The following is a 21,609-nucleotide window of genomic DNA, read 5'->3' as shown; positions in this document are numbered from 1 at the left end:
ACTGGCAGCCTCCTTTGGCTTCTACACTGGATTCTGTATTACATGCTCATCGCTTTCACTTTGGGGAACTTGACTTTATTTCCTCACAGAGGAGGATTTTATTTCCATTTTTTTGTTGTTGCTAGAAATAAAACGCATAGTTTTGAAGTGAAATGATTAATAAATAAAGTAGTTTTGAAGTGATGCTAAAACAGCTTTGAGGAGCACAGTATTTTCTGTATAGAAATACTTAATGCAGTGTTGTTGTTGCTGACCTCCACGGATTTAAGGTTTCTCTGCGCTGTGTTGTGCCGTGCACTGTTGTAGGAGTGGGAATCACAGATTGCTCAGATATTATCACAGTATGATGTTATTATTAAAGCGGCTGCATGTTCAAACAAAAACATTAATATTTAGCCCTGCAGAAGAAGCAGTACAATAACTGTGTCTGTATGATGGAAGTCTGAGAAAAGAGGACCCCAAACATCCTCATGATATTATTATTTTTTTATTTTATGAGGATTGAAATGACAGTTTGATGGTCAGCGAGTTGAGACTGAAATATCTCAGCAATAACTGGAGGAAGTGCAGCAGGATTTTTTTTCCCAGGCATTCCAAAGGATAACTTTTAATCTCCTTCTTGAACCACAGGCTTTTCCTCTGATATTTTTTTGATTTGTGACTATTGGAAAAGTTGCTAAAAATCATACTGTGCTAAATCATTCATTATTTCTGGCTTTCTTCAGGTCTCTGAAACCTCAGTGCATGTTTGGGTGATCCATGGCAGACAGGATGGCAACATGGGCTTCTTTGTTTCTCTGGTTTTGTGTCATTTTTAAAAATTTTTATTTTAAGTATATGGGAAGTTGTACACACCTGGATGTCAGGGCTAAATGTTTGGCAATGCTTTGTTTAGTGCATTTATTTTGCCATTGCACTTTAAATGGATGTTTTCTTTTCACCGTCGACACTGTTTGCTTTCTCTGTAATTAATCTGAGACAAGTAGAGAATTATTCTCACTGTTGTCAAAGCAAACAGATCGCGCCGAGCAGAGTTCTCTGACTCTTTCTTCCTTTTCAGTCCGGCAACTATTACAGTCTTTATTTCACCACTGAAGGCTGATTGAGGAGAGAAAACTCTTTATTTGTTTATTAAGCTTCACAGTGAGGTTTTTGTGTTACTCAGTAATGCTTTATTTGTTTATTTATTTTATTCATCAGACCAAGGCCACCTTGAATACATGGTAGCCCATTTCCCATCCATCCGTCTGTCCGTCCGTCCGCTTATCCAATTCAGGGCGAGAGGTGGGGCACGGGCCATGTTTCCAGTCTGCGGCAGGGATAACACAGAGAGACAGACAACCATTCACATCCACATCTATGGTCAATTTACGGTGGTGTGGTGGTTAGCACACCACCATGCTGAGCCAGTTCAAAGCAATTAGCCCTAAGTTTTCCAAGTGAGCGTTTATATACCAAGTATCTTGCTAGTATCTGATATGCTTCCAGTACCTACCGTCCAATTGTGGTTTTGAGGTTTAGCTGCTGTGAGGTTACATAATATCATAATTTGACCCTTTAAAACAGTTCATTAATCACTGGTGTTAAACGATAGTTGGTCAGTGGGCAGCTCCAAGCGGCAAGAGCCGCTGCAAAGGAATGGTGTGTGTGATTAAGTCGAATGTTAGAAAGCGCAGGTGCTCTTTAGCAGCACAGAGACTATTAGCACGATAACCAAAAAGCAATTAGATTGACTTTCTAAAATGGCAGTCAATTAGCAAAGCTGCTGAGCTGCATGGTGGGAGAGGTGAGAGAGATACTTGGAGACAGAGAAGTTGCTGCTGGCTGCCTCTACTTTAAATGATGAGAAGGAAATGGCCTGCTGTGCGGCTGCTGACGTTTTCAGAAAAGTAGCTGTGATGTCACACAGAGGCAAACCTCTAATTACAGCTTTTCATCTCGTGCAGTGGAGACAAAGATCTTATTTTAAAAAAGCAAATCCAATTTCTGCTACTTATGAAGAAGCTTATATTGCAAACATGCCTTTATTCCAGGTTTTCCTCTGCTTCACAGAAAATGCAAGCTCAGCACTTTTGTGCGCTTGATGCATTTAGTGTCATGTTTATTTTTTAACAATATAAATTCCTTCGGTCCAACAGCATCCAGTAAATGTCAAGTTTTCATTCACCAGTGAATCCCCCCCCCGCCCCCCTTTTCATGATTGAGTGTAAAGTAGCTTTAATGTAATTCAGCTGTGAGTCAGTCATTCAGTAATTGTGGAGGAAGTGTTGTGTGTTAAGAACATGGCCCTACTGCTCATTTGATTTATGACCTCACTAAAGATTTACGGTCTTAATTGTTACTTTCACCACTTCTTGTGGGTCTTTTCTCTAAATTATTGTCTCATTCAAAGTAAAACAGATAATAAAGTAGGGCTACCCTGTGATTTAAAAGGCTTTATTCTCCTCAGGTGATATTTTCACTTAATATTGAGGTAAATAACAGATGCACCTTTCTTACCAAGCTAACGAGGTATCACTGCTAGGGGTGTGGCTAAAGCTTCTTGTTCATGTGTGAATTCCAAATTTGATACTTTATAACTACAAATCACAGGGTGACATGAGGGTAGCTACATCCGTCTATTATATGCAGTCGGCATGCATGACATCAGTTGGTTGTTATGGGAACTGGCCTTCTGACCCCTTGCTATACGAGATTCTCAAGTCTGAGCTCAGCTTTTAGATTCTTTCACCATTTAGTATAGTTATAGTTCGATCCCTTTTTCACTCTTAGAAGTCGTATGAAGTTCTGGTTTTCATTAGAGCATTTTTTTAATCCATCTGTGTCCGGTCACACATCGTAAGCAGGCTTAGAGGTACGCTGAAGAACAAAGCATGCTGTGTAATCATAAAAGTAAGCTTCACCGGGCTTTCTCCGACAAACTTTCTTTGTTTGTGAGACATGTGGGTTTGCCTTATGTCTCCTGTCGAAACAAAGGGAAGACCAGATTGACAGACATGGACTGTGCTGATTCTAATCTGTGAAATTTCAAATGAGGTATCTGTTAAGTTTGCTGTGTGAAAATATTTAACCCGAAGAAGACTTCTGTCTGTGTGCCGTTCTCTCTCTCTAAAGCCCAGTCTGTTTGTTATTCAGTAAAAGTACGCATTTCCATGGAAAACGGTGAAAAGCCAGTCTTCCTGCCAAACAGATTAAAGGTACTTGTATGCTGTTAGGAAGTAAGAGAGCTCTCTGACTTGAAGAGAGAATGAAGAACCATTATATCAGGACATCTTGAGGGTGATTATATGCTATTTGTATATGTAAGTATGTCTCACACTGTGCACTCTGCTGCTATAAGAAAGCAGACTTGACTGAAAACAAGAAAGTCATGTTGTCATGGGAATAGACAAGATAGTAGGTGGTTTTTGTCTGTGCAGACCTCAAATGTTGATACACATTTTGAAGGTTGGCTGGCTATTTGTAGTAGTCACAGCGGTCACTAGGCATTAATCTACTCGTACAGTAAATGGATATGTTTATATACAGATAAATAGTAGATGCTCTGATATCTTGGTAGTAATGATACATTCTTATATAGTGAGAAATGTCTGTAAATGCAGCATCAAAGAACTGCAGCTCCTCTAGTGGCCACTTATGGCTGGTTCCACAGACACATGTTGCAATGACAACAGAATAAACATGCTTGCACAAAATAATTCAGTCTCCGTATATGATTGCAATAAACAGCATCAACTGTGTTTAGGCTAATGATTCCCTGCTAGTGTTTTGCTCAGCTAAATTGTGACATTGTTTATTTGGAGCATTTCTTAAATGATCTAATAAGTGATATTCCTACTTCTACCAGATGGTCATCTGTAAAGTCTGTGCTTCAGCTGTGCTGCACAGACTTTTTTTGTATTTGCATCTAATTTAGCAGGTTTGCGACACTGTTATGCACCCATACAGTTTATGCATGCAGCTTTCTAACCAAGTTAGCTGATAGCTTAGGAGACCGACCTCTAATCCAAATAAACATCATCTTTGCTGTTCTCAGATTCTCACCTGTGCAAATCTGCAAATTCAGACATCACGCAGAGCTTCCACCATGGAGCCGGCAGATTGAATTCTCTTTTAATCTGTCTGTGTTTTTTAAATTCAGGTAACAGAAGAGTTTCAGGGCTGCAGTGCATGTGTTCAAACTGCTTATGCTACAGCAGCTTGTCATTTTTTATTTTGCTCAGTTTCATGGAGGTTGGGAAGCCATCAGTTAAGAAATTGGCTCCTCTGTTTACAGAGAAAACAACCAAACTACAGCAGAGCTTTTAGCCAAATGTTCAGGATGCTAAATGGCAATTAAACTGGTGTTAAACATTTAAATAAAAACATTTTGTTTCAGCCCTCCTCTCCAGGTCTTTGACAGGTCCCTTTATCTGAGGAACATACTGTAGAGCTGGTATATCAAACCAATGATCATGGTTCAAGAATGTTATTTACTTTATAATATTCTCATACGCTCGTTGCAATTTTTCCTTTATGAGGTGAATTTTTCAAGAGTCCTTTAAATTGGTGGAGAAATGTGTGTGTTTGTAAATCTGTAGGGTGATAACTGTGTGTGTCAGTATTATTTTACGCGAGCTGGCTCACATTTTTGCACGGAATTGGTTCTGTAAATGTGCAAATTTTGTCATGCATGAGTGTCTGTAAGCGCTCCGTGAATGCTTAATAACTCTTTTAATAGGCTGCGGCAGATTGAGCTGTGATGCTTTCCAGCTGAGACGTTTTTGGGTCAGAGTTTTTTTTCCCTTCTTTCTCCTAATAATTGCTTTGATCATAGGAATAATTAGGTTCTCTTCTTCTCTCATCTGAAAACACGCATTAGCGGGCTCAGTCACCTGTTCACGCAGATTTTTCTGCCACCCTTCAGTGTACAGTAACATACAGTTAACATGCACTGACAGGAGATGGAGGAATGGGCTACAACACAAGTGACGCGCTGTCAGATCAAAGATTCACTCAGATTGTGCTCCGTCAAGATAATGTGAATTTCAAACACAACCTGTGCTTAACTGTTCCAGGATAAGAAGGGATAGTCACTCTTTTGAAACTGCTGTACTAACAGCTTCCCATTTGTAGAATAGACCTTGGCATGCTGTGCTGAAGGTGCAGACTTAAGAAGCCCAAATTCAATTACCCGCCCCCCACAGCAGTGATTCTGTCCTTCCCAGTCTTTTTATCTCAAGTGATCCTATGAATAACTAAAGTTGAACTTGAATGTAGGAGGGAAGTTTCAGTTAGTTGCTGTGGTGTTTGGTTTGTTTTGGAGCAGTAAATAGTTACTAAGATGATCCCCCTCCCCACACACGTGTGAGTTCACAGCAAGCGAACCATCAGTAGTGAGGAAAATACATTTCTGAGTTGTAAAAGTTTGACCACCGTAAGAAATTGGCTTATTTGTTTGTTCTGCGGACAGGATGTTGACTCAACTCGAGTTTTCCCTGTGGTGATTTTCAGGTACAAAATATGCAGCGGGTGAGGAAGTCTCCAGCACAGGTTTAATTTTGTTAAATGAGATTTTTCATGGAGAAGCGAGCAGTGGGTTCTGTGTATGTGTTTTGCCTGTAAGCCTGTTCTCTGTGTGTTTGTGTGTGAAACATTTTCTTGTGATGGTTTATGCATTCATAACTTCATCACCGTGACATGTGCACACTGCAATGCCATTTTTGTTTTGATTCAGACTACGAGATTCTATGATTAAGCCATTTATATGCTTTCACACTTCTTATGAATATTTATTCAATCCTTCCGCTGCACATTATCCAAATATTGATCATCCCTCTCCTCTCTCCTACACGAGTGGTGTCCCATCCTATTATTTGTACCTCACACTGCTTGCACGGCGCCGTGCTCGCTAACCTCAGTGGATGCTCACGTAATGCTGAGAGGTGTCGAGCTGAAACAAAGGCGGAGTACCTCAGATTAGAGCAGATGATAAAATGAAACTTTAATAATCTAAGCGGTGAAACTGGGTCATTCAGAAGCAGAGAACCAAAGACAAGAGAAGAGCAAATGGAGACTTGACGGTAATACAAGTAATTACGACCAAAGAACATGCCGCGCTGACGGTAAAACACAGAATAAAGGGAACATTTGAGGCAGCAGGTTGTTTACAAATGTGCTGTTTATCAGGACAGTGCCGAAATACGTGCTCAAAACACATGTTCAGTGATGTAATGCCTCGCTCTTGAGGTTTTCTTGGCCACATGAATAACTGTATCGCCTGGAAAAAGCAATATTCTTGACAAAAAACAAGAGAATACGGCGTGGCAACATGTTCGGGTCACACTGACAGGCTTACTCGGATTATGCGCTTGTCCAAACAATCAGTCTGCTGATTTGATCAGTGTTGTAGCAGACGTGGCACAGTTTGATTGCAGATTGAAACTCTCATTATTACCTGCGCTAACATAATCAGATTTAATCGCCTGAGTCCTTCTAAGAGTGTCAGATGAACTATATTGATCCTGGCAGCTAAATTGGGTCATTTCAGAAATGGCAATTTGTAGAGTACATAAAACAAAACACGTTTTGTGATTCCTGAGGAGAAATTCACAGGCTTCTGTATCTTCTGTGACTGCACTGTGAGGTGTCTCATACTGAAAAACCTCTGTACTTATTGTAATTCTACACAATCCTACACAATATTCACTGCATATGATTCTTAATATTTAACATTTCTTGCTATTGTTACAAAACTGTAGATTATATTGTTGTTGATAATACTACTGTTACACTAAATGATGTTTTTTTTTTCTCCCCCTCATCTTCTTGAGGGGGGGAAAAGCGAGGTTTTTCGTGTGATTTCAGGTGCACATACTTGAAGTTTCTTGAAAGTTGTCCGCCATATTGGATGCGACACAACCACTGTTCTTTAGTGACAAATGTGTGTTCCCCAACTGGTTTTTGATCGTTTCCTGGAGAATCCTGGTTGTTGCTGGGTGAAATTGGCTGCAAAGAGGATGCTGCACCAAAAACCTGCCTGTGATTGCTTTGGTCACTAGTAGATTCCTGCACTCACCTGCAATTTGCACACAAGATTCTGACTTTCAAACACTCGCTAACTATTAGCTGAGTAGTAAAACGTATAAAAGTGTGACGCCATCCAGAAACGGCGAATGTTCACTGATCAAGTGAAAGTTGCAGCCGCCTTGTAGGATTTGCATTGTTGCATTGCATTTCTCACAGTTTCACTATCGCTAAGAGTTTTTATCTGCCAGTTGTTTGCAAACAAGTAGCTGTTGTCCATGCAAATTTCATGCAGCTGCAGAAATCTGATAAAGACCAAACAAGTCGCAAGGAGGCTTTTCCTAACAAATGAAGGACAACACCCACTGACAGGTCTCCAGGTCTGTGGAGCCTCGTTCACTTCACTCCAAAATGACGGACAAAATGATTTAATGCTTTTAATGATCACTGCTAAACCTCAATACTCAACATAAACACCAAATCAGATCGATAGTAAAACATACTGGCATTTTTAGCTAGTTGCAGATAAGTGGACTAAATCCTGCTCCGTGATTGGTTAATAATAGTCAGAACACTGAGTACAAGTGGAAGCCAGAAAGACTTCAGAGCAAAAAGTTAGTTCCTTGTCTACCAATTCTGTTGATGTCCATGATTTCATATCATCTCCATGTTTATGTTGAAACATGTTCGTTCTCACATTACATTTCCCGCAGCCACAGAGGGACATTACTATTTACTAGCCCCGTCATTATTTTGTGTCGACCAACCCTTCGCCCTAGGCTCTTGCTGCTAAATGTGCCACCATGACAGAGCACATGTATCATTCTCTGAAAACTACGCCCACTGGGGAAAAATAGTCAGCTCCATTAGCTGCTGTTGAGGACTAAAAACATTAACAAGCTGATGTTGGTTTGCTTAAAAAAATGCACATGTCAGAGGATGATTTTAGCACCCTGCATCTAGTTAGCCTTTAAAACCTTATTTTAACAGGTGTTACGAGCTATTTCAGTCACTTTCAAAATAATAATGTTACATATAGCTTTCTGAATTCTCCACACGATAATAAAAGGTGAATGTCACATGTCTACTGTTTGCGTCTCACTTTTCACTTTACTTTAACTTTATTTCTAGTTGTTGATGCCAAAAATCTTAATGCCTCTGTTTTGTCCAACGAACGACTCTTTTTCTCTTCTTTTTTAAAAAAACAGAACTGGTGAGCTTTTTACTTAAAACAGCTTCCCATTAAAGCTGTAAATACAAGTGATGAGTTCAGGGTGACAGTTTATTTTATTCTATTGTCGTTATTATTAAATATAAGAATAGTGAAACTTTTACCATTTAAAACTGTAATAAATATCCAAATGCAAAGGTATATCAAACCTGGGTGTTTCAGTGTGTGATTGTCCCACAATATCGTGACCAAAAACTCCCCTGCATGCCGTCACTGTTGCAAATGTTCTGCATGAGTCACGACCATACTGTTGTTGCCATTTCACCACCAGGCATGTGACATTTCTTCTCCTCGCTGTAAATGTTTTTGTCCGTTTCACCGCATCTGATTTTACACTTTAAAGTTATATCTGACAGCGTCCAGCTGATTGTTTGAAACTAGACCAAGAATAAAGGCATTGTTTTGAGGTCAGGTCGGCATGCGGACATCTTTCTCTGTTCCATTTTAGGAAGAAGAATGATTTTAGATTTCTGTCCAAACAGCTGTGAGAGAAGTTTACGTGTTGTTTGTGAATCAAAAGATATCGCAAGGGTAAAAGAAAAAGACTTTGAACTGTTTCTCACCTTTTGTGTCATGCAAGGCTGGAAAGTGCAGTTTGGTGTGATAGATGGTGGTTTGCTATGATTGGAGCAATTCTGGACTCTTCCTGGAGGGAAAAAAACAAACTCAAAGACTAGCATTGAAAGCAAAGGAATAAATGCAAGCTGCCAGATATTTTCCAAGTTGTGCTGCAGATTTCAGTGTTTTTATGCACAACTTTTTCTGTAACTGTTGATATAGCGGTTAAAGCAGGAGCACGGCGCACATTGTTGCTGTTTAACGTTTAAATTAAAATCCTGAACCTTTGTATGTGTTTGATAGTTTACTCAGAGGACAATCTGATTCTCAGTTTAAGCGCACAACATTAAGTCGTTTGTTCACGTTTCTCATTTGTCTTTGTTGAAGTGAAATCCTTTACAAAGCTCATACTAAAGAAAACAAAAACCCCTCTCCTCCCTCGCTTTCTTTCTGCTCATTATAATCGGAGAGGCTCCTTTTATGCCACTTCAGACAACTCAGGAAAGCTAAAGACAAGTAAGACAGAGAAAGCTAGCGTGTGCTCTTGTGGGGCGCATGTGTGATCAGGATGTCGTCGGTTCTCCACTCATGATCAGCGAACCCCTGACTGAGCCAGGCTGGCACAGAGCTCTCCTGATTGGACCCATCAGAGCGAGGAGAATAGTGATTTCCACACCTTCTGCCTCTCGTGTGGGTGAATGAAAATCTTGTGCTATTTGTCCCGTGTAACGGGAGCAAGGCGGCTCTGATCTTTCCCCTCTGTCATTTCTTTCTTAGTGCTGATACACAAAGGAAGGAGGAGAACGGGAGAAATGAAGTATGAACGATTAGAAAATGAAAGAAGATTGCGTTTGATTAGCACTCATTAATTAACTCAGTCAGCCGCCTGCCTGCTCCCCAGCCAGCCCATCCACAATACATGGCCTGGCTGCGTGATTAACTCAGCTGTGTGTGTGTGTGCAACTATGTGTGAGTTGGAGAAAGGCATGTTGTCATTAGTAGAGAAAAAAACCATGTTTTTTCCCCTTTTTATCAGCTCATCTTTTGATCTTTCTTTATTATTTTTCTGTTGATGTCCAAGTGTGTGTGTGTGCATTTTAAAATATAGTTTTCGTACATATGCATCATTAAAAGTTACCTGCACTCACAATGTGATTGACTGGTGACAATTGAGAGTAAATATAAGAGGATGACAGACATTAAGGTGAAGGAAGAATTGTTAAGGAATGAGTAAGATTTAAAAGAAAAAGCAGGTGAGGGGAGATGAATGAAGGCAGCACAAAAGAGCAGAAAGTTGGGAAGAAGGACGCGGCAAAGACGAGAAAAAGAGAAACCGAATCAATTCTTAATAGAGGAGAAGACTCAACAAAAACAAGGACGCGTATATTTTTTTTAAGTGCAAAGAGATGAAAGAAAGTTAAAGGCCCAAAAACAGAAAGAACAAAGGATGGGAAACGGGAGCCGGGAGGGATGGAGCGATTTCATACGGAGATAAGAAATGGAAGATTCAGAAGAGCCCCAATTTCACAGTGGTGTGAGTGCCGCAGGTTTGTGCCGTTATGGCATTACAAGGAGCGCTTCACTTGATTGCACATAAGTCCTGTTGTAGTGGGAGCACTTCGCATGTTTTATTCAGCAGCTTTGCCGCGGCTCATCTGTAGCAGGATGGACATTTGTTTGTTCTTCAGTCTGCTGCGTGCTCGGGGTCGTGGATGCAGAGCCGCGTCTCCTTACTGCTAATGGACGGAGCAGCATTAGTCAAGTGTGTCAGGCTCTGCCCCGCTTTCTCGACTGCTGGCACTGATGTTATTATCACCAGTCAAAGCTCCCACTTTAGAAAGGATATTTCAGGATTTCCTTGATTTCACAGAAGGGTTAGGTCATTCTTTATGGGAGCTTTCTGTATTTCATACGCAGTACATATGAACCTGCTTTTGAAGTGCTTGAAGGCCAGATGGAGTTTATCTGACAAGTCTTCTTTTGCATAGTTTGAGCTTGTGGCGACATCAGGCTGAAGGAGAGAGGAAATATTTCTGCTCGTCTGTGTTTCACCTGGAGATAGTATATAGTTTAATTTGCTTCATACAGCCATCAAAAACTTCTATTGATCCAAAGTAACCAAGTTTTTCAAAGGTTCTTTTTTTTTTCTTTTCTAAATCAGGTTTGACACCGATTTTAACAGGATGATGTTTCAGGGACCACTGAATTTAAAAAAAAAAAAAGGGGGCATGGCCTTGTTAGGTTCCCACGATTGCTACTAAGTAGGGTTGGGCAATATAGCCTCAAAGTTATAATCTTTCAAGGAAAGTTTCCTATAATGATGTTTATGATGTTATAGTGAACATTTTCTCAGTGATTGCAAGCAGCAGCATTAATTTGAAGAAAATGCTGACAGACTACCTACTCTATAGCCACAAGGATCCAACAGCAGTATTATCAGTCAAGTGTAAGCACAAAAGTAGCCAAGGTAGTGTTTTCACTGGAAAATTGAAGTAAAATAATGGGTTAACATTTTAGTCTAACAATAACTGTCATTGAAGGAACTTGTAAATCTTCAGGAGCTAAACAATCCACACTAACAACCACTGGTGTCTCTTCCTGGTTGTACTTGACGATGTGTTTTTGGAAACAGGTTTGTTGTTTACACTTTCAGCATGAACAGTTTTCTGGCATATTTTGCAAAGTAGTGCACACTGGTGGTTGATGTAGCTGCCTTTTTAGGTACTACATTACTATTGGAGGCAGCTGTGTAGCTCTTGCTCTCAGGCATGTCTGGACTTGTGGCTTTGTGTGTAATAGGGAAGGTTAACAAAAGGGGTTAACTTGTGTTAGACCTACTTATCAAGGATTGAAAAATTAGCAAAAAGAACTTACAAATACAAAACTGCATATTTAATAGAAAACTTGGCATGATGTTATTGAGTCATTCAGCAATGAGTACTTTCGTTATGCGTGAATTGGAGCCTTAATTGGAAGCTTTATGAAAATACACGCATCCATCTGTGTCCTGTGTACATAAGATACAGCTAACCGGGAAGTCTGTTTGTAAGAACATTCACTTTGTTGTCAGAAAATGAAGACATGTTTTTCAGAGTAAAACTTCTATATTTTCCACATTACCTTGTACTGCAGGGTCAGAATTATTTTAGCCTCTCATGCATTTATTACTAAAAAAACATAAAATACATTTCTCTGGCAAGGGAGGGTACATGACACAAGGGTTGTATATAACGCATGGTGAAGTCGTATGAGTTTTATTTTAGGCAAAGTAACTCAATGGACTAAATTACATCGACTTCCCAATAAACATGAACTGGCTTTGTAGCTGAAAACACAAAAAGACTCCTAAGAACCAAACCCAAAACTTTACTCCACCGTCTTTCCCCAATGTTACATATTTGAACATTTGGGCCATTTTGGGGGGAATTCTCCACTGGCCTGTGTGTGTCTGTCTCAGTGGACCTCGTCACTTAAGTGACTAATTATCTCACACACTGTGATCATTTCAGAGATGTCTCTGGAGACTCACACTCCTGGGAGTGGGACAGGGCACTCCCAAACACCAGTAAACAGTTTTATGACGATGTCTAATGCTCGTTCTGCTGAAGCATCTGCTCACATGGAGCTCAATATTTTAGAGGTTTTCTTCAGGACACACACACACACACACACACACACACACACACACACACACACACACACACCTGCTTGGTCGGTTGCTCAGTTAGTTTTGTTATTCCAAACCAGCTGTCTGCTCAATTTCCTAGAGTCAGGAACATCTGTGTGTGCCCTCCCTCCTAATCCCCTCTCACTATCTCTCCTCTGTCGTCTGCCCACACACTCCTTGTATTTTCATTATTAAGAGCGTATCAGTGTGACAGGTAACAGAAATCCAACTTAAGGGGAAAAACCCCCTCAGAGCTGAGTTAAATTGGTATGGCAAGCTCCACCGTCAGCAGTCCTCTATGCATGTGCATTTTTCTGTGTGTGTGTGTGTGTGTGTGTGTGTTTGCCTCTTTATGCTTGATTTTGTGTGTGTGTGTGTGTGTGTGTGCGCGTGTGCATCTTGGATTCCTCTCTGGGGAAATAGTTCTTTCAGTATTTTTTATAGTATTTATACATTTTCATTCTCTCTATCTCCGTGTATATCGGTGTACTGTAGCTTTCTAGGCTATTAGGCTGCTGACTGTTGTATACAGTACAGTGCTGTTGGCGGGCCAGAGATAAGCTGGGGGATTGCTTTGCCGCTGGCCCTTTGCTGGAGCTGTGATGATGTGCTTCTGTCAGCCTCCTGAGGTGTGCGTCTGTTGTTGCATGCGTACATACATCTTTATATAAGAGAAATATGAAGATTTCGTCAATTCCGTGGGGCGCTTATGCTTTCCTTTGAATCCCTTTAGGCTTTTTAACTGTTGCGCAGAAAAGAGTTAATTAAACACTTTGGCCTTTTATAAACTTTACCTTGATAATTTAAAATGTGCAGCTCTGCAGCCATGAATGTTTTATCTAAAAGTGGAGTTGTTACGAGACAGCAGCAGGAGGTTAGACACCACCGGTTTGAAGCTCTGAGTGACTCTTTAAGTGGACTCACAAACCTCATTAAAAATGTCACAGTTTGCTTTTTGTTATAAAAGTTGTCACTGGTTTTTATGCAGTGACTGTACCCAGCTCAGGGGACTTAAAAAATAGAAAAAACCCTAATTTTTTATTTTTTGCTGATATTTTCTTGCACATAATTGTTTGTTTGTTGTATATGTTCACTTGTATATATTAATACTAATATTGGATGTAAACTGCTGTTGGAAACGTTTAATGAAAATCCTTATTCCTGTTTCCCCTCATTAAAGGCCACCTCACAATTCCTTGATTTCTATTTTGCAGATGACTTGTTTGTTAAAGTGTTACATTATTACAAATGGTGATTTTTGCCAGACGTTGCTGGGAAAAGTAATTTTTGGCAACATACATGGTATACAAGCAAACAGTTTTTGTTCAGTTTCAGCGAAAAAATAATTGAGGCTGATCCATGAAGGATAGTGTTCCACTGTGTGTTTTTCTATCCAGGTTTTTATTTGCTTTTATTGCATTGGAAGTGTGTTTGGGATCATTGTCACTCAGCTGATGGTACTTTTTTGTGTTCATAGTTCTGACAAGATCAGAAAAGCAGCCCAAAACCATGACAGAGCCTCCACCGTGTTTTACAGATGGCTCTAGTGTTTAAGCTTTTTTACCTATAAGCTTATTTTGTCAAAGGCATTTCTGTAAAAATGGTCAGGTACAAGGACTGGACTGAAAATGAATGAAAAAGCAGCCAATGTCCAAAGAAAAACAAAGAAATACCTTTAAAAAACCTGGAGAACTATTGCTCAAGAGAAAACAATAAAATGCACATGTTTGCAGTATGTGAACAGGTATGTGTGCGTACCGGCAGTCCACTTGGATAACTTTACTCCTCTTACTTGTGAACTTGTACCTGCCTGTGATTCTCAGCAGCTGTTCTCCCTACGGTACCTTTTGTTTGGAACCACAGGAAGCTCCTTCATCAATACCTGTCTCACTCTGTCTAGACGTTCAGACACTTGCTGGAGGTTCTCTCTATAATTACAGTCTAGCTGTAGATTTTCTAAAACCTCCCCCTAAAGAGCCATTGCCACAAGTTTATTTGAGTTCTGTTGGGCCTTTGGACATGCTGAATATGTTCCTGTGTAATTTATTTTCAACCTCTTTTATTTGTCTTGGCTCGTGTCTCTCTCTCTGTCTCTCCTTCCTCCTAGCCTCAGTCTATTTGTCTCTGTGTTTGTTATGTGCGGTGGCAGTGAAATAACACTGTTAATTTGCTTTTGCTGAGGTGAAAAAACAATCCATCTTACACCCACCTTCTGGAAAAAAAAGAAAAAAGATTCAGTGCTCTGACTTTAGCGTGTTCTGCCGTTCTTTGCTGAGGGAACTGGATTAGTTGACGTTAATAGGCTCAGAAGCGCCGCTTCAGGCTCTGCTGGGATGACTTTAGCGAGTTAGCAAGCTACAGTAGTGCAAAGAAACAATAAACTCTATCTGAAGAGGAAGTCTGAGTAGAACAGGCGATGGTGAGAGAAGGGGAGTTTATCATTTTGACAGAACAGTAAGAAGTTTTCTGAGAAAGAAAAATGTAGTTTTAAGTGCACATGAAAGGAAGTGTGTATGCATACTCTAAGAGAGTGCATACTGTGTGGACGTGTGGTTGTCTTTCAAGCAGACTATATTGGTATACTCATATCTCCTTCAAAATTAAGATTCATTGTGTTTGCATGGTTGCGTTGTTCACTCGCTGCTAAAACAAAACATGGAACAGCTGCCAGTGTCAAAGCTCACCACAGAAGATGACAAGCTCTGGAATAGGAGTTTTTCACCACAGCGTGTCCTTTGGACGTGTCTCAGTATCTTTACATCTTTGTGAATGCTCCTTCTCTCTTTCTCTGTCTGCTGCAGCCCTGTCAGTGTTGCGGTCAAGTGAAGAGCAGACTCCGATTCCACAGAATAAGTTCATGGGCGACATTGAGGAGCTGGCTGCTAGCTATGAACGCAAACTCATCGAGGTGAGTGTTGTACTCATTTATACTGCTGCCATTAATACTTTTCTTTCACTTTGTCTCTGTTTAAAAACAGTTGAAGCTGATCAAAGCTTGTTTATAATAAAATCCAGGAAGTTTCCAGGTTCCCTCCAGTTTATCACATGAGCGACATACTGTAAATGTTAGTTCCTCATGTTCCTGCTCCCAGTTTTCCCACTTTAAGACAATTATTGTGCTAACAAGGGAGATAAAATGACAAATTGTATCTCTGGGTTTAGTTCCAGAGCAGTTCCCTGTGTTTTCTACCACATTACTAAATACGAATAAGATTAATTCTGGCTAAATTGCCATTTCAATTTGTGTTTATCTAATAGTTAGCAAGGGGCGACTCCTGTGGTTGTGAAAAGTAGTCAGATTTATTGAGGTCTATGAGAAATAATTACTCAATTTATGACCTCAGTTAATGTTTTTCTGCTAAGCCTCTGCTCGACCACTAGTTTCACATGTTCTTCCATGTTCAGTTTCGTGCATTGCTTCAGGCCTTTAAGGATCTATAAAACTCTGTGTGAGGAACCTGGGAGTGGTCTGCACAGCACTTTTGCGTTTGATAAACAGATCCGTGCTGTTGTTAAAACAAGCTTCTTTGCTCTCCTTCAGAGGGCATCCATGCCCTCAGTTTGTCTCGACTGTTGCGTCTTTATTCAGTCTGTCACCGCTTGGCCGACTGCAGCTGCTCAGCTCTTAAACTGGCTCATGCGAGTGAGACCAGATATCACTCGTGTTGGCTTCCTTAGATCTGCCTCCTGCTGAGTTTTAGAATTGATTTGAAGATTTTCTTGTTTGTTTCGAAGCCATTACATGGGTTGGCACTTGTTTACCTCTCTGATCTTTTAACTTTGCTCACTCCCGCTAGATCAATGGGGTCTGCTGAGCAGATGCTCCTAGCTGTCCCAAGGTCCTGATTAAAACATAAAGGAGATCAGGCCTTTGCAGTGGACCAAACTGCACCTTCACATCAGGACCTTTCCAAAATTAGTCATTTCTGAAACCCGTATGAGCATTATTTGGCTTTTAAAGCAGACTGAATACTGATTTCTTTTTACTGCTGTTGGATTTATGTTTCCCCCCATTTTTGTCAGAAGGTGGGTTCTTTCTTTCTTGTTAAAGCACATAATGAGGGCGTTATACTGTAAGAGAGTCCAAAAATGTACATATACAGAAATAAAATAAAAATAAGAATTTTGCAAAAGGGTAGTGCAACATGCATTAATAAATAATATGTGCACTAAATCTAATAAACAGCTACATGAAGGGATAATAGAAATATTTGTGGAATCTGATGCCTGGCAGATGTTTTCTCCTGTCACAGGAAAAACGGTTATTGTCCAGTTTCACAGAAACTTAAAGAATGATTTCCTGAAGTGTTCTTTATGTTTCTTTATGTTTCTTCTTTACTGGTGTTTAATCAGTCTGAGAGAGCAGCTCTGCTGCCTCAGTAGTGTGGGGTAGAGTGGGTGAGATGGGTTGTCCAAGATGGAGAGCAGTTTGTTCAGTGACCTGCTGGCCTCAGTGACTTAAAACGCCTCCAGTTTCTGGACAATGATGCTTCCAGCCTGGTGGATCAGTTTGTTGATGCTGCTGGCATCTCTGGCACTGATGCTGCTCCTCCCAGCAGAAAACAGCAAAGTAGATGGGACTTAGAACCACAGACTGGTAGAAGATCTCCAGCATCTTGCTGCACACATTAAAGGATCTGAGCTTTACTCATCCCCTTCTTGTACAGAGCATTACTGTTGGTCCTCCAGTCCATTCTGTCATTCTGGTAGACCAGCTCTCTGTACTCGAACTCCTGCCCACTCTTAATGCAGCCAACCACTGCAGGGTCATCAAAGAAGTTCTGCTGGTGGTAACCCAGTATTACTAACCACCACCACCCAGACATACAGACTGAGGTCGATCAGTTTTATTGTTCTATTATTTCATATTCTTTTATTCTTCTGGTTGTCCAACAGTTTGCCCTTAAATGTGCTTCTACATAAACTTGACTTCACTTCTGACTTCCCTACAGTACGTTATTGAATTTAGTAAATGATGATGGTCCTGTTTAGACTAAAATAGTTGATAAAGTGGGGAAGGCTTTAGGGTTTTTTCCCATACAGGCTTTGCAGTATGCTGGTTGTTCAGTCTTGTATTGGTAGGATTAGGTAACCAGTTCCACCCTATCTTCAAAAAAATGACCATGACTGGCACGCTGTAGTACAGAAACTGTAATGTGAGGTGACTGTGGCTTTGTCTGTCTTTGAAATGAAGCTTTTAAAATTCCAACCACATAAACCGTGTTGCGCCTCAATTCAAAGAAGTTGATTTTTCACTTGGAGTTTTATTCTGTTTGTTTTACTCTGAAGGATAAACACGACGTTCCCGTCTGCATTTCACTCTCAGGATCATCTGCCGGTGCCGGAGTTTCAGAAAGCTTCTGTTTGCTTTAAACGAACGGGGGAAGTCACAGCTTCTACCTCACAATACAAAGTGTTCACTTACTGTATATCTTATCAAAGTAAATGAGGTCATGATTTGCATTAATACCTGCATTCAGAGCTTTTAGTTTTGGGGAAAAATCTCCCCAGGCTACTCCATCTAAATAAAGTAGAGAAATTGGACTTTCTGCATTTGCATTGATTTAAAACCCATAACAGTGCCAACAGAGCTTTTCCCTGAGCAGGTTCTTTACAAAAACATCAATTGAGGATCTCAGGAAGCTCTATAATAATAGGACATAAGGCATAACTCTGCCTGCTGTGTGAGTAATGATGAGAGCTGTGTCCAGTTTACTGTTAGATTGACCAATATGACAACACTCCCAGTAAGAGTGTATTCTAATGGGTAGTGACACGTGTGAGGGTGTCTGCATGAATAATTCATCTGAGGTTTTATATTTTTTTAATAAGAAATAATTCAGTCTGTTTCCCCCCAAACTGTGTCCTCACTTATTTATGCACATGCATGTATGGTGCATTGTTAATGGTGTTTACTTATTTATTTGTTCATTTACTGTGCTGTCAGTGTCATTTGGGCCTTTACAGCAAGCCCGGAGGACGGTGTGGAGCACAATCGCCCTGCAGACTCTGTCCTTCGTCCAGCTTGGTATAAATTATCCTGTCGTGGAGGATGCAGGTATTTTCCTCGTCCCTGTTTGGTAATAAGTTGCAGAGTAGGGATCTTGTAAAATGTGAGTGTGACTGCTCTGGTGAGGCTAGTGCTTGCTCTTTAGATAACAGCCAACCACAGAGGAAAATGGAACAAGAAAGACGTGCAGCTAACAGGAGATACAGAATGTTCTCATTATTGTTCACCACCAGTGCTGTCAGCTGTCTCCTTTAATAGGACTTACCATAATATTCAGTGCAGTGGGATATTAGTGGGAAATAGGGATGGGCAAAGCAGAAAAATGGCTTTTTATTGAAATTTTCTTGTGTTTTCATAAACACAAATAGCAGGGTTGTGATGCTATATAGGTGTGGGCTGAACTGGTCCCAGTTCAGTGTCTTTGAAAAGAAGAAAAATGGCACAATTTTTATAAATTTTTATTTCAATAAAAAACTTGAGCCATGACATAATAGTTAAGTTACTCTAATTCAACAAGAAAAAACCAGCAATCACTGGAGTGCTGTGATTGCTTAGGGTTAAGCTAGGTGGAGTAAGACAGCAGAGCTGGTCCAATCTTGCACCAACATTCTGCCTTTTTTGTGGACAATGAAGACAGCAACATGCAGAGTGATTATTGGAATTGTCACGGGACAGAAGCATCCTGTCTGGGCTTCATGTGGCGACTAATTGATTGTCGGGTACAGCATCAATCACACAGGGAGGGACAGTTGAAGCAAACACACACATAAAAAATCCAAACTCTGTGTGCATTGCACGTGACACGGTATCAGCTTACTTTTAGTGCTGACCACGCTAGCATGCTATAGCTGATAAGAAATCCTCTAATCAAGGTGGAGTTTGCAGTCTACAGTGTTTGTTCTGGGAGAACAACTGCAGATGAATAGAGTGACTGGCCACAGGAAATCTCAAAAGGTGCGTCGCCTGACCTAACCTTAACTCTACTACATTATATATACATTATGCAGAAGTACCAGAGACATTATAGTAGATAAACATAGCACGTGTGATGTCACCCACTGGTTTGTTGAGCTGTGTCTTTGTGTTTTGAAGCCAAATGTGATGAGTGAGGTGTGGATCTGATTGTAAAACCACACACTTCAGCAATCCCAAAAGAGGCAACGAGGCTATCCTGGATAATCCACTTTTCTGCCTCTTAGCATGGCCAGAAATTACAAAACGTACTTAATGTTATATTCAATAAACTTCGAAATGGAGACTGAGCCCATAAACTCATCAGGAAGTTGTTTGCTGTATTCACAGACAAATGGAGATGAGGGCTGTTTTCCCAATAAACTCAAATGATACAAACAGCAACAACTGGGCTCATGCCTGGTGAGCAATAAAAATAATTGAATTTATTTTTATTAAAATAATCTGTTTTAATAAAAAAAAAAATAAAGGCACTTCCATATTGACCATACTTTTCAGCCCTGACAGCTCAGTCCATCTTTTAGCAGTCTGTGATAAATGCACATAATGTCGAGCGCTCACACGAGCTGAAACTGCAGTGCAGCTTCTCCTGATATAAGAATTTGACATTTTGTGATTTACACGAGCAGCTGTCAACACTCCTGATTCCACTGTCTCCGCTCGGTGACTGAGACAAAATCTGGCCAGCCAAGTTATTGATTTTTGAAAATGTCACATCAAGCCTTGTTTGATACATAAAGGCCTCACTGAGACAAATAAATACTGGACGGGGCTCAACCTTCATTAACCTGTGAAACACGCCCGTGTTTCTGACCTATTTGAGTTTTAATTTAGTGATGCAAATGCATTGTATCGACTTTAACTTTGCACTCAGAACTCGATGCTCGTTTCCTTTTCATGTTGCCTTTGAAGCTGTGCACAAGGCAAATCTCTACAAATGAAAGTAATTTAGTGGTTGCTCAACAGGGTAGCTTTTTCCTGTCATTCAGGTAATGATGGCCTTTGGTTTTGGGGTTGGGGTCTTTTACCAGAACCAAACATGATGTCTTGTAAAGGCATGAAGGGCAATGAAGCCTCAAATGGCCATTCCACTGAAACTACTGATTGCAGCATTCAAGGCAGCAAATGTGATTGGCTGGTTGCTGATGACTCCAAAGAAGAAGTATTTCTTTCTGCTGCTACAAAAATCCATTTGTTATAGTTTCAGTGAGCTCACTTTAGTTCAGTTTATCATTACAATAAAACCACTTTTATTAGATGTCTTTAAAGCTGCGTTAGCTGGTGTTCTGATAAATTGGCAAATAGCTTCAGCCGAAGATCAAACAGAAGAATATAATCACCTTAGAGCCTTATTATGGCAGTTTCAATGGATCATTAAGTAATTTACACAGATATGGAGCCATACTGGCATTCATTTGGACTTCTGTTTCTGAATTGTAGTTTCTACCAACTCTGCTTGGAAAGCCTAAGCAGGTAGTATATAGTAGGTTTATCAGACTTTCCTCTGAAAGCGCCTGGCTACAAATGAACATACTGACAGTTGGTGGACCATTAAATCAAACAATGAGCTACAAGAGTCTAAAAGGCTGTGAAGAGAAATACACTGGCAGCAGCCTGATATACTCTGTTGTTAATGATTCTATTAGTATGATCAAAAATATCCATGATGATGCCCATAGGAAACAAAAATCTTACCATATGTAAACTCTGGAGATCTCTCCTTAAGGTACTTTTCTTGAACACCTTGACCACCTTGCAATTTTACCACGGCCCTGCCAAAGAGAGCAAACATCAGTTTCTGTATCGCAGTGACCAGCTTTTGCTTTGAGGATCATCACCAGCGATGAGAGCTGAGTTTCCAGCTTTGAATTAAAGACCGAACAGGATTTATCTGTGAAACAGGCAAAAGTTTCTGCAGTAATTTGAAGGTGTTGCATTCAGGCCCAGACCACCGTCAGGAATGTTAATGCACTGTGTTGGACAGTCAACGCAGAGTCCTGCTGTAACCACCTGAGGTGCCTGAGGGGGAACATCTGTCAGGAAATGACCTCAACTGTGGTTTGTGCCATTATGTGTCAGCACACACATTGAATAAGGAGTTGTAGTTTGTTTTTTTTAACCACCCAAACACAAATTGCTCACCATCCATGGTGAGCATGGATTGAA

At 40.4% G+C, this 21,609-nt stretch overlaps 1 protein-coding gene and 1 long non-coding RNA gene across 2 annotated transcripts in view; one reads left to right on the top strand and one right to left on the bottom strand.

The window, feature by feature from the left end:
* snx29 (sorting nexin 29) overlaps window positions 1-21,609 on the top strand; it is a 137,658-nt gene that overhangs the window by 55,096 nt on the left and 60,953 nt on the right. The window contains exon 15 of the mRNA XM_019362793.2: window positions 15,263-15,369. Coding sequence (XP_019218338.1) covers window positions 15,263-15,369 — 107 coding nt within the window. The remainder of the gene's footprint in view (window positions 1-15,262; window positions 15,370-21,609) is intronic.
* On the bottom strand, window positions 1,200-21,552 carry LOC112847662 (uncharacterized). The gene is made up of 3 exons (XR_003221353.1): window positions 21,139-21,552; window positions 8,800-8,882; window positions 1,200-1,309 (listed from the first exon to the last, which is right to left on the bottom strand). It is a non-coding gene; the product is annotated as an uncharacterized LOC112847662 (long non-coding RNA).

This window comes from Oreochromis niloticus, linkage group LG8 (genome assembly GCF_001858045.2).
Source record: "Oreochromis niloticus isolate F11D_XX linkage group LG8, O_niloticus_UMD_NMBU, whole genome shotgun sequence".
In the NCBI taxonomy this organism is placed as follows: domain Eukaryota; kingdom Metazoa; phylum Chordata; class Actinopteri; order Cichliformes; family Cichlidae; genus Oreochromis; species Oreochromis niloticus.
Note: the sequence above shows the minus strand (reverse complement) of the source record. Positions and strands in the feature narration are given on the sequence as shown.